The 17,186-nt window shown below is 45.0% G+C and overlaps 5 protein-coding genes across 5 annotated transcripts; 1 reads left to right on the top strand and 4 right to left on the bottom strand.

Moving 5' to 3' along the window:
- Window positions 1–988: 988 nt before the first annotated feature.
- ATC70_010071 (uncharacterized protein) lies at window positions 989–4,705 on the bottom strand (the record flags this gene model as incomplete). Its single annotated transcript, XM_064829292.1, has 1 exon — window positions 989–4,705. One exon carries the CDS (start codon window positions 4,703–4,705, stop codon window positions 989–991), a length of 3,717 nt encoding a protein of 1,238 aa, XP_064686494.1.
- A 425-nt stretch (window positions 4,706–5,130) lies between these two features.
- On the bottom strand, window positions 5,131–6,144 carry ATC70_010070 (uncharacterized protein; the record flags this gene model as incomplete). Its single annotated transcript, XM_064829291.1, has 1 exon — window positions 5,131–6,144. The coding sequence occupies one exon, from the start codon at window positions 6,142–6,144 to the stop codon at window positions 5,131–5,133; it is 1,014 nt and encodes a 337-aa protein (XP_064686493.1).
- A 491-nt stretch (window positions 6,145–6,635) lies between these two features.
- On the bottom strand, window positions 6,636–11,233 carry BET1 (protein transport protein bet1; the record flags this gene model as incomplete). The annotated part of the gene is made up of 16 exons (XM_064829290.1): window positions 6,636–7,266; window positions 7,325–7,531; window positions 7,590–7,830; window positions 7,887–7,966; window positions 8,022–8,565; window positions 8,622–8,719; window positions 8,775–8,855; window positions 8,910–9,213; window positions 9,274–9,377; window positions 9,434–9,917; window positions 9,974–10,070; window positions 10,130–10,194; window positions 10,245–10,345; window positions 10,398–10,498; window positions 10,565–11,071; window positions 11,132–11,233. The coding sequence occupies 16 exons, from the start codon at window positions 11,231–11,233 to the stop codon at window positions 6,636–6,638; spliced, it is 3,747 nt and encodes a 1,248-aa protein (XP_064686492.1).
- Window positions 11,234–11,802: 569 nt separating this feature from the next.
- On the top strand, window positions 11,803–14,394 carry ATC70_010068 (uncharacterized protein; the record flags this gene model as incomplete). Its single annotated transcript, XM_064829289.1, has 4 exons — window positions 11,803–11,883; window positions 11,956–12,049; window positions 12,117–12,188; window positions 12,242–14,394. The coding sequence occupies 4 exons, from the start codon at window positions 11,803–11,805 to the stop codon at window positions 14,392–14,394; spliced, it is 2,400 nt and encodes a 799-aa protein (XP_064686491.1).
- Window positions 14,395–14,418: 24 nt separating this feature from the next.
- On the bottom strand, window positions 14,419–16,739 carry ATC70_010067 (uncharacterized protein; the record flags this gene model as incomplete). Its single annotated transcript, XM_064829288.1, has 2 exons — window positions 14,419–15,299; window positions 15,350–16,739. The coding sequence occupies 2 exons, from the start codon at window positions 16,737–16,739 to the stop codon at window positions 14,419–14,421; spliced, it is 2,271 nt and encodes a 756-aa protein (XP_064686490.1).
- Window positions 16,740–17,186: the final 447 nt, after the last annotated feature.

Genomic DNA, 17,186 nt, shown 5'->3' with positions numbered 1-17,186 from the left:
CAACTTTTTTTACCTTGAAATGTCAAAAAAAATGCCTAAATCATGGCAGGAAAAATTGTCACAAGGGCATGGCTTGTCTTTACAGCCATTTTGCATTCGTCAAGAAGCTTCCCCTTTGTACCTATGCACTTGCATTAATGTCACAATCCAAGAGATTCATCCAAATACATACAAAGCGCCCCAGAAAACCAAAATGTACATATCAAGACTTTCTCATGAGGTTTAAATTTGACCAGCATTCATCAAATGTATCCAAACAAACTCCAGCAGCATCCCGGTGCAAGTCCACATTGATTTCCCTCTTGACGACGCTGACCTAGTAATGTTAATCCTCACTAAATGCTGCTGATTCACCCAAATCACTCAAAATTGGCACTTTCAGCAAGTCATAGCTCCACTTTCCGGCTATTTTGAACGTTCTCATGTACACCAAACGAAAGCCCTCGATTGATAGATGTGCCCTGATGTCTTTTCTCGATCAAAAATTTTCCATGATTTTTCATCGATTTTGCCCTTGTATAGCAAGGCTGAAATCCCAAATTCCACAAATGTCGATTTTTCTTGCCAAAAATGTCACTTTCTACTATGGTATATATAAGATCAAAATGACGGCAGAACCTTCCTTTATCAGATGGCAATGTCTGTTGTGCACGTTTCTTGTTAAATTTTTCACTTTTTCCAGATAAACTGAAATTTGACTTTTCCACAGTATCTTGTGTTGTAGGCACATTTCGAACAAGCAAAAAACGCCATTGGAAAGTACTTGAAAAATGAGATGGAAACCATTAGAGAGTGGTAGTGGTTGCATTTCGTTTGTGATAAAAAAAATCCCTTGAAGATCAAAAAAATTCCCAAAATGTCAATTTTTTTTTTTTTTTTTTTTTTTTTTGTAAGGAAGAGTTTATCTCTTCTGTTTTTATTTAAAGTCCTTAAATCGTCACTAGATATAAAGGAGAGGAGGTAAAGACTGTGGGATATAAAGGGAAGCTTAAATGATAGTATCAAAGGAGAGTTGAGAGTCGAGATGGTGCAGTGCACGATGAATGGAGTGGATGATTATTGACGGAATGAAAGGAGAGTGTTGGAAAACTTGGCAGTAATGAGCAGACCATATGGCCTGTTGAATGCAAGCAAAGACTTGGAAAACGGATAGATCAGGAAAAAGTTCATGAGAAGATCGGTCAAGAGTAAGGCGCAGGTGAAGGATAGCTAAATATTCCTCGTAGGCGAAGTGGGCGAAGCGAGGGGAGATGTAGAGAGAGAGAGAATGGCGCCAAACTTCCAATTTGAGGGGACAGGAGAAAAGGAAGTGCTCTGTGTCTTCGATGGCAGGTGGTATGGTGGAGGATGAAGACTGACAATGAAGGCAGTACGGCGGAAATTGGTCGCGCATGCGTTGGTGGAGTAGCTGCCTAGTAGTAACTTTTTCATGAAGTATCCGAAACCAAGTATTGCGAGCATTCAAAGGTATCTGGAGGGCCCAAAACTGCTTCCATTTGGCAACACCTAAAGGAGACGAGAAAGAGGGCATGTTAGTATGTAGAGGAAGGGATTTATACCCGTGGTTAGTAGGGAGAGACATAAGGAAGGAATGGGACTCAAAGGAAAATGAGGATGACATTAAGGAAATGAGAAGAGTAGAGATATGGGTGATACTTTCGGTATAGCTGGTGATGGTAGAGAGGTCGATGTGGTGGATGACTGGACGAGGGACGAGAAGAAGCCGGTTGAAATGAACGAAGTTGGCGAAGAGTAGTTGTTCAGATTGTAGGAGTTGAAGGGCTCGACGGCTGGTTGTAGGATGAGGGAGGTCGCGTGTTGAGATTCGAACTTGGAGGGCTTGAGTTGCTGGGTCAAAGGTTAAAACATCGTTACCTGTGAGGGTAAGAACGCCAGGACAGCGTACAGTCACTTCCTGTGGGGGGCAGAATGTAGCCGAGAGGCTATGAGATGATGGCAGGCTATGTTCGATTAGGGTTGCAAGCGGGAGGCGCAGACAAGTACTAAAGGGAACATGGCAGACACCAAACTTGCGGGCAATAGCATCGACGGCTCGAAGGAGGTTGTAGAGTGGGGCAGTGATAGCTGTTGAACGGGATGGCCGGCAAGCAGGGGAAAGAAGGGACCAGTGGTAGGTAGGATAAGAGGGAGTAGCAAGAAAGAAGTTGAGAATGACACGTATGTAAGGAATCGAGGTCTTGGTAGGAGGAGTGGGGTTTGCCGGATGCAAAAGAGGGTGTAACCATCGCCACTGAAGAGCATTGATCTGTTTAGCGGGATCCAACAGATTTAGACCACCTTGAGATCTAGGTAGACAAAGAGTGCTGAAAGAAAAACGGGTTAGTTTGGCCTGGTTATTAACAAATGAAGCGCCCAGATGTTGTAGTTTGCGGATATCGGTAGCCGAGAAAGGAAACAGACGGGCGACATGCCACACTTTTGAAAACAAAAGGGAGTTCAGCACCGTAACCCGGCCACGAAGGGTGAGGGTACGAATGGAATGGAGACGACAAAGATCGCGTAAACGAGTTAGTAAGTTATTGACGTATGAAACCCGTTGTACCGGCGACGAACAAACAGGGTAGCCGAGATATGTAATGGGACTAGTCGCAGTCTTATCATGCCACGAGGAGATGCCTGTCGCTCTAAGACCGGCGATCCAGGATGCATGTGAGGCGCCAGAGAGAGACAATGCTTGCGTTTTGTGGTAGTTGAGGGAGGCATTGGACGCATCGGCATACCTACTGACTAGTTGTTGAAGCTGGTAAAATCCACCAAGATCGTTGAGGAAGACGAGAGTGTCATCTGCATACGCAAGAACTTTGACTGGATCGGCTACAGGAACGTGATGAGTAAGTGGTGTGGGGAAACGTGAATTCGTGTTAGCAATATAGTCAAAATCAAAGCCCTGAATATCCGGATGGTTATTGATAGCACGAAGGAAGGGATCGAAAATGATGTTGAACAATAGCGGACTAATGGGATCCCCTTGGCGCATGCCGCGGTGGGTAGTAAACGGGGCGGACAGATTTCCATTGATGTTAACCTGTACCTGAGTGGTAGCCAACAGCGCAAGCAGTGATGATGTTAATTGAGGAGGCATGTTAAAGGCAGTGAGTATAGCGGAAAGGTAGTCAAGATTGACCCGATCATATGCCTTCTCCTGATCTAACAGTAAAGCAATGGACGTGGATTGAGTGGCCGTGGCAAGAGATTGGGCGCAATGTAAAATCATAGCTGGTTCACCAATGAAGCGCTGAGGCATGAAGCCAGATTGAGAGGAACTCAAGCGGGTGCGAAAGTGTTCCATGAGACGAGCGTTCAATAGCCTGGTGAAGATCTTAGCATCACAACAAATGAGACTGATGGGGCGCCAGTTCTGTAACAGTGACAGGTCGCCTTTCTTGGGAAGCAGCACCAGGCAAGTTTCCTGCCAAGATTGTGGGAACAGACCATGTAACAGAGCGTCAGAATAGACTCGAAGGGCGACAGCAGCTGTGGAAGTATGAGTCAGTAGAAGTTGAATGATGGCGTAGGGTATGGAGTCAATGCCAGGACTGGATTGTTTAGGGGCCCGTGTAGCGGCGTCGGCTAAATCATCCAAGGTAAAAGGCTCACATAATGCCGGGTGTTCAGAATCTGGAATTTGGTCAGTAGCAGGAATTTGGTCAGTGAAATACCGGATCGCGTCAATGTCCACCGCATCAGCAGTATATAAGCGGTCGTAATATGCGACTGCGGCTGCCTGCTTGTCAGTTGTCGTCTCACAGGTGGTGGTCGAGATGGGATGTATCAAGGTGGGGATGGCCCGTTGTTGAGTGCGTTGGGTGGCCAACCGCTTGAGGAAACCGGCGGATTTCTCACCTTGTTCTCGCCATTTTATGCCGGACCGTAGTGCTTGGATATCGGTTAGCTCCTGCTGAAGGTGGCCGATCATGGCTTCGATTTGTGGGAGGCGATCGTTGCGTATCTGCGTCGTCTTGTAGAGGCGAAGGTACTTGTTGCGTTTGCTTTGGAGGCGACAGAGCAGACGACGACGCCATTCGGCCTGTCGACGACTACAACTTCTTGCGACTTGACGGGTAATTGCTTTAAGCTGATCCCAAACTTCCTGAGGCCTGATGCCAGCGGATTCGGAGGCTATTTGATCGTGGAACTCGTCAAGTTTAGCAAACAGACGTTGTTGAAAGAACTTGTTGTGAGCTAGTTGGGGGTTGATTCGCCATAGACCTTTACCAAAATCCGGGTTCGCAAATGTCAGTTGTGTAGAAAGTAGAGCATGATCGGTCCATTCAGAATGAACAAAGTGAACGAAGTGATCGGTTCTGAAATCTAAAAGTTGAGGATCCATAAACATGTAATCGATGGTAGAGAGTGTGGTGTTGCGGCGAAATGTGGGCACCAAAGGGTCCTGACTTAATTCATGCGTACTTTCCTGATAATAATGGGTAAGCACCGAGTGGAAAAGCCATTGTGGATGAATGTTAGTGGATGCCACGGTGGGTGGTGGGCGATATTGGCGAAAATTGTAGTTGAAATCACCTAACACAATAGAGGGAGCATCAGGGACGGTGGCCAGGTAGTTGTTATGCATCCCATCAGCGGTGTGCATGTTGTTGAGAAGGGCTTGAAAGAGAGGCTGCTGAAGTAGTTGGTCATAAAAGGCATATCGGTCGGAATGAGTGGCAGGTGCGTAGATATTCATGATCTTTAAAGGGGGAAACTTGTTAGTAGAATGGGAAACATTGCAATATATAACTCGACCGTCCTCGGAAACAAAGATAGGATCTAGAATAATGTGAGGTTGAAGACTTACTATCCCGCAGTGGGATGTCCAAATGGATGATTGAGCTTGTAGTTGTATGTTGAGGCGGTTTTGGATGGTGGGTTCGTGGGCGTGGGTTTCTTGGAGGCAGAGAATACTGGGAGGCGGGTCGTATGAATGGCGCAGAAAGCGACAAAAGGATTGACTGGCGGGGACGTTGGATGGTTTGGATAAGCTACGACAATTAAGACTACGAATAGACAAGTGAGTGTGTTGAATATTATTTGAATTAGAAGATACCGAGGGGACAAAGACATTAGGAAGAGGAGCCGAACGATTGACTAGAGGAGATAATGAAGGCTCACTCATTGATGAGATTCTTCGGGGTCAGTCGAGTGTGCACTAGGGTGGAATTCTTCGGTGACCTCCATGAAATCGGATTCGACGACATTGCCAAAGAGATCGTACAGCACAGGTTTGCGTAATTGAGATGCTATGCTGGGCTCAAGTAATAGTTGACCGAGGTTGGAGTGAATGTTGGGAGTACGTTTGGGAGGGCGAGGAAGCAGTTCAGCGGAAAGCGCTTGAGCTTTGGCTGTGGAAATCCAATTTTGGGAAATGAAGAACTTGAGAACACCTGGAACAGTATGAAGCTTGACAAAGCGTACTGTGCGGACGCATCTGTCGGCGTGAAGAGCGGCGGCGATACGAACCAATTGAGGGGCAGGCATATCAGCAAATTTGGGGTCGGCAACGTGTTGAGCATCGAGAGGGTTGAAATCAGGGATCGCTGTGAGCCCACCTTCAGTCAAACGGCGAAGGATGTCGTCTCGGTAGTCAGTGTGGATCAAGATGGTAGCGATATTGCGAGCCGGGAAAGTAACGTCGAGGATGCGCTTACTATCGATGCCAACGGCAGCGAGAGTGGCACGGTATTCGGCGTGAGACATACGGTGAGCACGGTGGAGATGAATAACATCATAGGCAGGAGTGTCAGTAGGAGTGCGTGGTGGTTGAAGAACACGGATGGCATGTTCGCGGCGGCGTTTGGGGTTGGCAGTAGCAGGACGTTGAAGGACTTGTGTCCATTGGGGTGGCTGGGTACCTGATGGGTGGGGTTGAGGCTGTGGAGCTGGCGTCGTAGAGGCATCCGAGTTGACAGTGTTGGGAGGGTTGGCGGGAGCGGTGGTAGGAGAGCGGACGAGCTTCTCGAGATTGCTGATAACAGAATGAAGGTTATTCACATCCTGTCTGAACTGATCATTCAGGGCCTGTTGAGCCTGTTGCGCTTTTTCAAAGACATCGAGACGAGAGTGTAATGCCTTCACAGATTCCACAAGAGCGAGAATGGCGGATTGGTCGATCACGATGTTTGACATGTCGATCAATCGTTACAATGTTTATTTGTTGTTTGCGATCGCTTTTTCAGGGATTTTTCTTACAGCGAGGATCAAACTATGTAAAATTTGAAAAGCGAAAGAAAGGTGAAAATGTCAATTTGGAACAATCGGTGAACCTTTTGTTCGACCGAAATTTAATCTCCGCCAGTTCTCCAGTACTCGCCTTTGATCGCATATAGCGTGCCCCAAGCACAAAATGAGGTACATGATGATGGTTGATAGTGTACTGGTTGTATATCTTCAAGGAGTTTGATTTGCATATGCTGATTTTTGGTAATTAATGAATAACTGTTGCGCATTTTTGGCTCGGATCGCCCTGTTTGATAGGCAACATTCTGTTCCTTTTGCCTCAAAGAAGGAATTCCAATTCTCGACATGTCTGCACATCTACCGTACATATGTAACCGTAGTCATTCGAGAAAAGAAGAGCATATATAGCACATGTCTTTATTCGAAGCTGTTGTCTAGGGCTATTTAAAGTTTTCAAAAGACTGCAATACATCTTCCAGCAAATCAATAGGATCCTCGTCAGTGTTGTCAGTTGTCATGAACTCGGTCAATGCTGATTGAATCGACATTTTGATCTGGCCTAGCTCATCTGTGATCACTGCCAATTGTTCTTCCGGTGAAAGTTTCAAGTACAGTTCGACCAAATCACCGTGAATCGTCGCTTGTTCTGCACCCGATAGCTTGCAAAACCATCTAAAATTGTCTGTACTTCCTAGCAAAGGTTTCGTGGGTTCAAATTCGACAAGTTCGTTTGAAAGCGCATGCAATAGTTGGTAGAGTGGTTCTGAGATTCTGAACACATGGATCATGCCACCCGATACTGTGCATCCAACAATGGGTTTCACAGCTGCTGCATCCTGGTTCCAGGGTAATATGTAGGATGGTACGTTGGTTTGAGTGCGTAATGTGGCCAATTTGGGTTTGACAATGATATCAGCATAATGAAAGTTGAACAGGCATTTCAACCGACGTTCAAAGGATCTGTCATCGGGATCGTCGAATAAAGCCACCATGCCACCGGATTGACTGACACCCACAGCCAACCTGTTGTTGAGCATCAGCGAGTGATGAATGCTTCGTGATACAACATCACTAGATGAAAGAAAAAGATGAGCTCCCGTGTTAATTTGATCCGCATCTATTAGTTTACCTCTTCAAAAAGTCATAGGTCTTCGATGAATGGTCAAATTCATAAAAGGACACTGAATCATTGTGAAATGTGACGCAAATACGGCCCCCTTCCTCATGAATGGAAGTGATGAGATACTGCAGTGCTTTGTGTGCGACTTGCACTAAACGGCCAGTGACGGGGTCCAGCCGATACAGATACAAATGACTACCAGCAGAGAATAAAAGCCTGCAGTGCATTATGATTAGAATGGCTACAACAGGAAAGGGTTGACTCGTTCACTTACCCAGCTGAATGTGGACAGATGGCAAAGACACCACCGGGCAACTTTTCTTGATCCCACACCCGTTTCAATGGAAACTTGTTGTTATTCTTTAAACGGAATAACAGCAGAGTGCCTCTGTCCATCAAAGCTTTTGACACGCGTGCAGACATGCCAGATCGAAATGAATGAAAGGGCTCTTTGGGATGTCCAAGGCCAACACAGAGGTATTTGTAAGTTTTGTGCTTGTTTTGCACAGACCATTCTAAATAGAAATGCAATTAGCTATAAATGCCATTCTGTTATGTAAAGAAAACCTACCAGTTGCTGAAAGAACCATGTCACTACGTCCATAGTCCGTGTTTGTCCAAAGCAATTGATTATCTGTCAGGATATGGCCGCTGTACAAAAGAGTATGAATAGGATGTACACCTGTCAATGCATAGGGTAGCCTACCTTGCGAGATCCACAAGACGAATAAAGTTCTTGCGATCACCGTTTTCCATGCGTGTAGTAATAGCAATGAGATAACCAAGCGATTTATCGTAAACGATCTTGCGAGGAGTATCTTTGAGCTCGATTTTGCGTGTACTCAACTGTGTATCAGGGCTGAGAGCAAATATATGCAGCTTATCCTCTGCTATCAGCGCAATACGTTCACCGTACAAGGTGGGCAATCCACAGTCGAAGAGACAGAATGCATTGATAAAGTCAAAATTGGATACCAACACACGATCCAGGTGCATGTTTTCATCCACATTGCACGATATTTTCCACAACTGGCCAGACAGTGCGTAAATACCGTCTTCGCAAGGCACTAAATCTACAGCAGATTGACCCACACGAAAAATCTGCAATTCTTGATTCTCCAAGTGAATGCACTCTTGATCAAAGTTGATAGGCATGCATAGTATTGAGCCTTGTCGTAATCCACACACTAGCCAAGAGGATATAACGACTGCTGAGTAAGGTACTGTGAATGGTCCTGGTTCTTGTAGCGCTGTAGAGATAAAATTGGTCAGTTGTTACAGACCTAATGCAGTCAGATGAACTTACAAAGATCTACTTGTTGGACCTGTTCAAGCGACTCGCTCTCTACAGTATAAATCAATATGGACGGTTGGAAGGTGCCCACCACGAGCGACGCTTTTGACCTGATTATATAGTCAATGTCATCTGTTTCAATCTAGCATTAATAGAACAACCTACCCAATGCTAAAGCACTCCAAACAGCTGGGACAATATGGCAACGGTTCTGATGCAATTTGTTTGTCTGATAATGAGAAAGAGCTGATAAAGCAAGATACTAAGTACAGATGCTGGCCATGGTAGAATGAGATTTACCTCGTAGAGTGCGTGGCGATATGTACAAGTTCCAGCGAGAAAGAGTTGTTACGTATCATACAGAATGCTACATAGACAGCATCACCCACTTGCCAGCAAGTAGCCATCTCAATTCGATCATCTGATCCAATCAACGGTGAAGAGTCGAGCAACACCTCCTTTGATCCAACATCAATTACTGAAAATCCAGCCACATGCACTTGAAGCAACAGATTGTAATTGTTGATTGTAATGGATGTCGCATACACTGTTTCTGTGTTGAACTCAATGTTGGATAATGATGTGATGTCCTTGATGTGCCCATCTGAGGAATTGCATTTCGTTTAGTAAAGTAATTCTGCTTTTTTTTTTTGTATAAATCTACCTTTAGTGCACAGTAATCTTGTGTCTAACAAGGAAGATACCACCAAACATGGCACATGTTCTTTCATGGATACTGACGCTGTTACATGCCATACACGAGACACACTATAGATACAGGTATGAGTCATTGTCTTGCACAACTAGTCCGTATATCAACCTACCCTTTCCATTCATATTTAGAAGATTGCACAATGTGAGATGCCTCAATGCCATGTGTAACAATAGATAATGCACCATGAAGGTCCTGCCCTGAGCATGTAATAACGGCATCCTGATCCCCAAGAAAGTCCTTGGCTACTTGGTAGTCTGTCAGTGGTGCCCTATTGACGATATTTTGAACCACGTCTCTTCTGAATGGCAGTGTTGATGTACACATGGCTAACACTTGATTATCTGCACTTTCGCCTGCACAAAACAGCACATCTGTGCTGCGAAAGCCTCTTGGTTCCTCAACATCCATTCTTCCCAGCACACACATCGCTTGACTGATGGGGCTTGTCGAATCCAAAGGTTGCCAATCAATATTTACCTCTCTTTCTCCCCAAACATCCACGCCAAGTCTATATAAATGTCCTTCTGACGAACCTAGATAGATATGTCGCTCATACTTGTTCAGCATAGCAGCATAAGCTGTGAATAATGGACCTAGTGCTTCCAGTGTTAGAACGCATGGGTGAAAAAAAGGCGTGTTGAGTCCTTACACTCTAGACTTCTAGGTTTTCTCGGGATTTGGCTTGTTGGATAGAGGACATTCCCACAAGCGAGATCATCTGCTTTTAAATAAGATACATTTTGTTCCTGAATAGATCTATAAGTATTTGAGTTGCATATGGATTCAAGCTATACACATCGCTTACTGTGACCAACAAGAATGCCTCAGTCTGAAATGTCAATGGTATTAATAATAAAGGTAAGGGGGTATCTATTCCATGGTGTCAGCATTTCAGTGCTTGATGTCGTCCAAATACTTACTTTTCTCAAGAGGCAACCGGCTGATCTTTTCAATGGTAACGTTCTTCATATCGGATGCGTCAATGGAGTACAGCACCAATCTACATAATCGTTCTACATCACTGGACAAATGTTTAGCTTGATGCAATCAAACCTCTTTCATAGGACGCTTACTTGTAAACCACCAACACCAGTAGAATCTTATCCATTGAGTCAGATTCTGTGTGCAAAAATTCCATCTGCCAAATGATGCCTTCCTCAAACTCTGATCCACGCTATAACAGACGTATATCAGCCATTCTATCGCTCCTATATATACACACACACACACACACACTTACACCAATAATGGGATCAAAGTGGATCCTCGATGTCGTTTTATCCAATATCAAAATGTCGAAATGATCCTGAAACGAAGCAATCGCAATCGCTCTTCCGCATGGATCAATAGCCAATTTCTTGCCCTTTTTGGTGTACTCTAATCCGGGGCTATCTAAATACACTTCTGCCAATGTCTCGAATCTCCTTGTCATAGCGTCCTGGATGATGGTCATGAACACTAGTTTGCCGTACTCTGAAAGCGCTACAATGATATCGTTGCCTTGAATTCTGGAGTGGTTTCTGGTCTTTTTGGAGTAGCTCATCTCTTGATATTCTACTGCTGGTTCGTGGTCTTGCTCCATAATGGATCCACTGATGCTGCTGTTGCTGTCATCCTCCTCATACTCCATCGGCAATAATTTAGCGTCATTGATGATGCCAAATGTAGATTGCTCTAATTGGCTTTGAAGTATGTTAGGGTTGGACTCGGTTACTTGATGTACAGTGAGCCATTCTAATGAGCCTCCCTATTTACAGTGTTATCATGTCAATGATGGTTCAACAGCTCGAATGACAATGATAGTGACCTTGACCAGCACAATATCAGACTCATCTCTGTTGGATATATCTCCTCGAAGAATGTGCTGTATGTGAGTGCTGAAGCAAGTGGAGCGATAGTACGCATACATCAAGATAGAAGAGAGAAATTTTTGCAGAAAAGAAATGCAATAATTACCTTTTTCAGTGCTTCTCACTGGTTAAATAGGAATCAGTAGCCCAGAGAAGGTCGCTGAATAAATATGTGCTTGGATCATCCAGCACATCCTGAGCGAGCTATTGATGTCTGTATGGCCAATACCAATGCTTGCTAGCAGCGATGTGATACCATTGTAATCTCTAGTGGTGCATTGTATCTATCTATAGATATGCTGGAGGTAAATAGCCAAACATTCACATTGAAACAGCTGCCAAATGTCATTGAGGAGCCGATGTTCAATGCTGCGGCATCAATCCAATGATGAATTGATAAGACAAGCTAGTGTAGATTGTGTGATTACTTGGTGATGTACATTGAATGAGAAGATTCTGCTCTGTTATCTTACTGACCATGTGCTTTAGCTTACCGGCGATGCAACCAATGCTAGTGTGGCGGCTATACCTTACTGTCTCCTGGTGACTGCAATCATACAGCCAACACAAAAAGAGAGACAGGTTTTTTTTTGTTGGTTCATCTCTTTATCATCCCTTTACATTAGAAATGCGTTGTCATAACTGTGGATCAGATAGAACAGAATCAGATAGTGCCTCTGGAACCAGTTACTGTGTGGATTGTGGTACAGTAAGTAGCATTCTATCATCATCAACATCACCTGCATTGTTATTGAATGTGTCACTGATAAAATGGTGATAGGTACTTGAAGAAAATACCATTGTCGCTGAAGTGACCTTTGGTGAGACCTCGGGTGGTAAAGCCGTACTGCAAGGTTCCTATGCTGGTGAATCAGGTAAGTGTTGGATACGACATGTGCATTGGGGGAGTGCAATTGACTCATGAAATGCTGCTTTCCTTAGGTCGTATTGCTGGTGGTGGTTTGTTTGGCAGAAACAGAGGCAGAGAGGGACAGGAACAAGCCATTGAGAATGGTAAGTCAAGTTACATGATGCATGAGAAAGATCCACAATTGACGCACTCGTAGGTCGTATCAAGATCTCTAGTTTAGCACATGCTGTCAGGTTACCAGAGCGTTATAGAGAAGCAGCGCAACGATACTACAATCTCGCCGTAGTGAATCGATTTACACGAGGTCGCCGCAGTGACCATGTAGCAGCCGTATGCTTGTACGCCGTGTGTAGAACAGAAAAGAGCTCTCATATGTTGATTGATTTCAGCGATATTTTGCAAGTCAATGTGTTTACACTGGGCGCTACGTTTCTCAAACTGTGTCGAGTACTCAACCTCAGCTTGCCTCATGTGGATCCCTCAATTTACATCAGTCGATTTGCAGTAGCCTTGGATTTTGGCGATTATACACAGCGTGTGGCTCAGGATGCCGTGCGTCTCACACAACGTATGGACCGTGATTGGATTACAAGTGGTAGAAGACCTGCTGGTGTGTGTGGTGCTTGTTTACTGATGGCAGCTCGTATGAACGGTTTCCGCAGAACCACCAAGGAAATGACCTACATTGTCAAAGTAGCCGATGTCACTATTCAAAAGCGTCTATACGAATTCAATCAAACCGAATCAGCCCAATTGTCAGTCCATGATTTCAGAACACTTTGGCTAGAGAAACGAGCCGATCCCCCTTCATTCCAAAAGAACCGCAAAATTCAGGAAGAGACAGAGAGCTTGTCCAGTGGAATGGCAAGTCCATATGTGCTGGAGTCCAGCGATTTTGATAAAGAGAACACAGAGACAGAGGAAGAGGACACAGCATCTGTGGGCGAAAAGCGAAAGGAAAAGAACCACATGCCTATAGATTCACCACAAAAGGTTCGCGCTTTGTCCACCGTCGGTGAAGGGGAGGAGGAAATCAGTGAGGCTGACGACGACCTTGTCGAGCTCTTTGGAGGCCATCAAAAGAACATTACAGCAGTAGACAACGGAGCCAAGGGGCCCAAACCTGTGCGCAGTAGTAATAATAAGAGCGCCAACAACGGGAAAGCAAAGCAAAAGGAGCTTCAGGACGAAGCCGATTTTGAAGACCACCTAATTGAGCAACAAATCCAAGACGCACTGAACCAGGAGGTCAAGGAAATTGCCAACGTGGATGTTTCCTTATCAGCACAAGCATCCATTCTTCCCTCCAACAAACAAGCCACACAAGACACAGACGCTACTCAAGTGGGCACACAAGTGACATTGGCAGACGATACACAGGCTACCTTAATTGCAGATGGCGAAGCTGGCTATATACCCCTCAAAAACCAAGCGTATGAGCAACTGACGACAGAGCAGAAACTAGAATTGACAGCCATCGCTAAAGCCAAGGTAGCACAAGAAGAGCAAGAGCTACTCAACCCTCATCTAGAAAAAGACGCACGAGAAATTGCAGACGAAATGGAGAGCTGGTTGCACGACGAATCTGTGATCAAGGCAGCCAAAGACATTGAAAAGGAAGCGCATGCGGATGGCGATGATGAAAAGGAAGATGAAGACGACATGGAGGAAAACGAGGGCCATCTGTCCGATGTGGATTGCGATGAAATTGATGCCATGATCTTGACGCCTGAAGAAGTGACACTAAAGACCAAAGTATGGTACAATGCCAACAAGGACTACTTGGAAGAAATGGCTGTGCGTCGCATGGTGGAAAAGGACAGAGGTGGTGCACCTTATGCCAGAAAGAACAAGCACAAGAAGAAGAAGCAACCACAAGCCAATTCACCTGCTGAAGCAGCAAAGCAACTGTTGGAAAAGAAAAAGCTATCCAAAAAGATCAATCAAGCTGTGTTTGATGACATGTTTGAATCACCCGAGTCGATTGCCAAGATCAAAGCAAGAGATACACTCAAGAAAATGGCTGCTGGTGCCAAAATGGTCAATGCGGATGTGGGCGAATATGAAGTGGTGGAAGAGCCTGGTGATGTGGATGTGGTGCCTGTGGGTAAGAAATCGTTGGATGCCTCTGCATTGACAGCAGCAGGGGAAGCAACAGCAACAGCAGCAGCAGCACCAGCAGCAGCAGCAGCAGCAGACGATGAGGACGACGAGGACGACGAAGACATGGATTCGGATGATATGGCTGACGATGAGCGTTTCATGCGTGATGCCCGTGCAAATTACACATTGGATGCTGAAGTGATTGATTACGATGACTATGGAGATGACAACGATGATGACTATTAATTGCAATTTATTAATGCACTACAGTTATAATAAAGACCCCATTTTGAATACAAGAATGTCTGATGTACTACGTGTTAAGTTGAATTCTAAAGAGATGCTGCCAGAACTGGTGTGGCGCCATTGAATAGCAGTGCTATTGTCATTCAGCAGCGTGATTCTGGTGTCATGCAAGATGGGAAGAGGTGTTGTGATTTCGATCGTCTGATGTCCCTTGGTATGCTCTGAGAATGAGAATACATACACAGAGGCACCATCTTGACTAGCAGTAAATCTCAGCTCGTCTTGGGCCGATGCAATCCAGTAAGGCACGCTGTTAAATATACTCTCACCAACAGCGCCTAGCCAGGTGCCAATGGAAGTCAATCTATCTACCATGGGCTGAGGTACTTCTCCCGATGCCTTGGGGCCGATATTCAGCAAGAAATTACCACCCCGAGAGACAGCGTCAACCAGTTCCTTGATCAGATCCAAGGCACTGGCATAGGCTTCAGGTGTTGTTTCTCGATTGTAGCCAAAAGAGTAGGGATCAATGCCTCGTGTTGCTTCCCAAAACCGCGTTGGCGTATCTGTAACGGCCTTGTATTCAATTGTCGTAAAATCAGAGGCACTGGAATCACCACATCGATCATTGACGGCGACTTGCTTACCAGACCCAAGTGCTTGATTGAAGTAATTAGATTGCCATACGCTCGAATTGTGGATACCGCCTATATCACACCACAGAATATCTGGTTTGTACTGCACAAGCTCTTGAAACTGAGGCACTTGCAATTCATTGACAAAATCATGGATGGTTCTGCTTCCAGTGTAAGGCACACGGTATCCTGTGTAAGGGTTTACTGGAGGCCCTTGCCATCCTAGTGAGTCGTCCTTGTATTTAGGATGATACCATTCAGGCAGAGAAACTAATAGTATAGATAAGTATATGGTTAGCTCCTGAATTGACTGCACCTACAGTATAATCCTCGCTTCAGTTGTGGATACTCTCTCTCTGCAACATCCATGAGCTCCTTTACAAAATCTCTGTTGGGCTGTAGTAGATGCATCGTGGATCTATCCGTAACATGTGTATCAAACAACGCGATGCCATCATGATGCTTTGTTGTGAATACAAAGTATTTTGCTCCGGACTGATCTACCAAACGCAGCCAGCTAGGAGGATCAAACTCTGTTGGCCTCCATTGCGCCAAGAAATCATCGTACTCAAAATTCTCACCATAGTGCTGACGATGATAGTCAAAGGCAGCATCGTCCTTGTGGTTCATACGCCACCAGTACCATTCTGCGTACGATTTGCCCACAGGTGCCCATGATGGCACAGAGTAAAGTCCCCAATGGATGAAGATGCCAAATTTGGACTGCTTGAGCCAGTTGGGAGAACGATGCTGCTGTACTGAGGTGGATGTGGAAGCAAACCTTGTAGATGTCTGAAGCGATAGGGGAGCCTTTATCACCATACCGTTGCTACTATCATGTGTCGACTGTACGGATACTAGTCCATTTGAGGTGGCGTTGGCATGAGCGCGTACAATAACACGCACACTACGCGTATGACCAGGTGCTATTGCTTTGATGTAGCCTACTTCCATCATGCTGACCTGTGAGCTACTCACATGAACGCGTGCATTTTGCACCCACTTTGAATTCAAATTATGCAAATTGACTTGTACAACTTGATGCTGATCATTGATCCATTCGCGGGTGGGTCTAATGCTTGCGATGAATAGGGTTGGACGTGCTATGTACGCTGTGATTGCGAAAATGTGGATAGCAGCCTCCTTGGCTGTGGATGGTATCGTTACAGAGACAGGTACCTTGCTGGGGTTGACAAAAATAGGTACGCTGAATAAAGCACCTTGATTGCTGTTTGAAAGAGGATATTGAATAGCTTGATATCTCTCCATTTGGTTTGTATACCGGTCTTGCCAGTCTGGTAAGCTCAAGGTGGTTTTATCCTTAGTGGCATCACGGTAGGTAACCGTGATGTCTAGTGTACAAGGTCCATGACTGGAGGATACAAGCATATACAGCGCACCCAATGTCACATTTCTCACTGCAGCCTGCTGTTGTTGTTGCAAAGGTATGACCACATGGTTTGCTGTCGACGGCTGGATATTGTCATGAATGTCAGATGTAGAGCTTTTGTATTGCACCAGTAGCTCTGGATGTTGGAAAGAATCGAGCTCAAAGTAAGTCCCCACACCATCAAAATCAGCATTCGCCCCAAATGCCTTGTTATTAAGCCATCGATCTATATTGACATGAACTGGATCGCCTCTATCTAACGGTGAAGCATGATGTAGGCCAACACAGGCTACCAGAATAGTGTATAGCAGTAATAGCATGTCTATGGTAAAAGAAGAATGAAAACCAAGAGATGCTCTACAATGCTTTATAAAGGGGGAAACCTGCTGCTATCGAGCCTCCTTTTATACCTCTGCTTTTATGAAATCGTATGCATATCAGACATGTTATGATGGTATAAATAATTCAAGCTAACGATCAGAAGACAGAATGCATGTTTACCCGGTACAATGTTGGTGCATTCATGTCATCATGTATTCTGTATCTTCAAGCCGTGAGAGCATGGACGATTGACAACATCATAGTGTCCCTGAGTGGCCCCCTTTCTCCTATGACTCTATATTTTTGTCATGATGTGCACTTTTAATCAATGCGTAATTCAATGTACAGACTAGTTATTGAAACTGCTAACATCATAAATACCCTGCCATTCATTGCCTGGATATCCCCAAACACAAGGAAACTGCGCAATTTAACCTACGTCTGCT

The sequence above is a fragment of the Mucor velutinosus genome (assembly GCF_035048745.1).
Source record: "Mucor velutinosus strain NIH1002 chromosome Unknown tig00001563, whole genome shotgun sequence".
Lineage (NCBI taxonomy): Eukaryota > Fungi > Mucoromycota > Mucoromycetes > Mucorales > Mucoraceae > Mucor > Mucor velutinosus.
The sequence above is the reverse complement of the archived record's forward strand: the minus strand, read 5'-3'. Positions and strand labels throughout refer to the sequence as shown.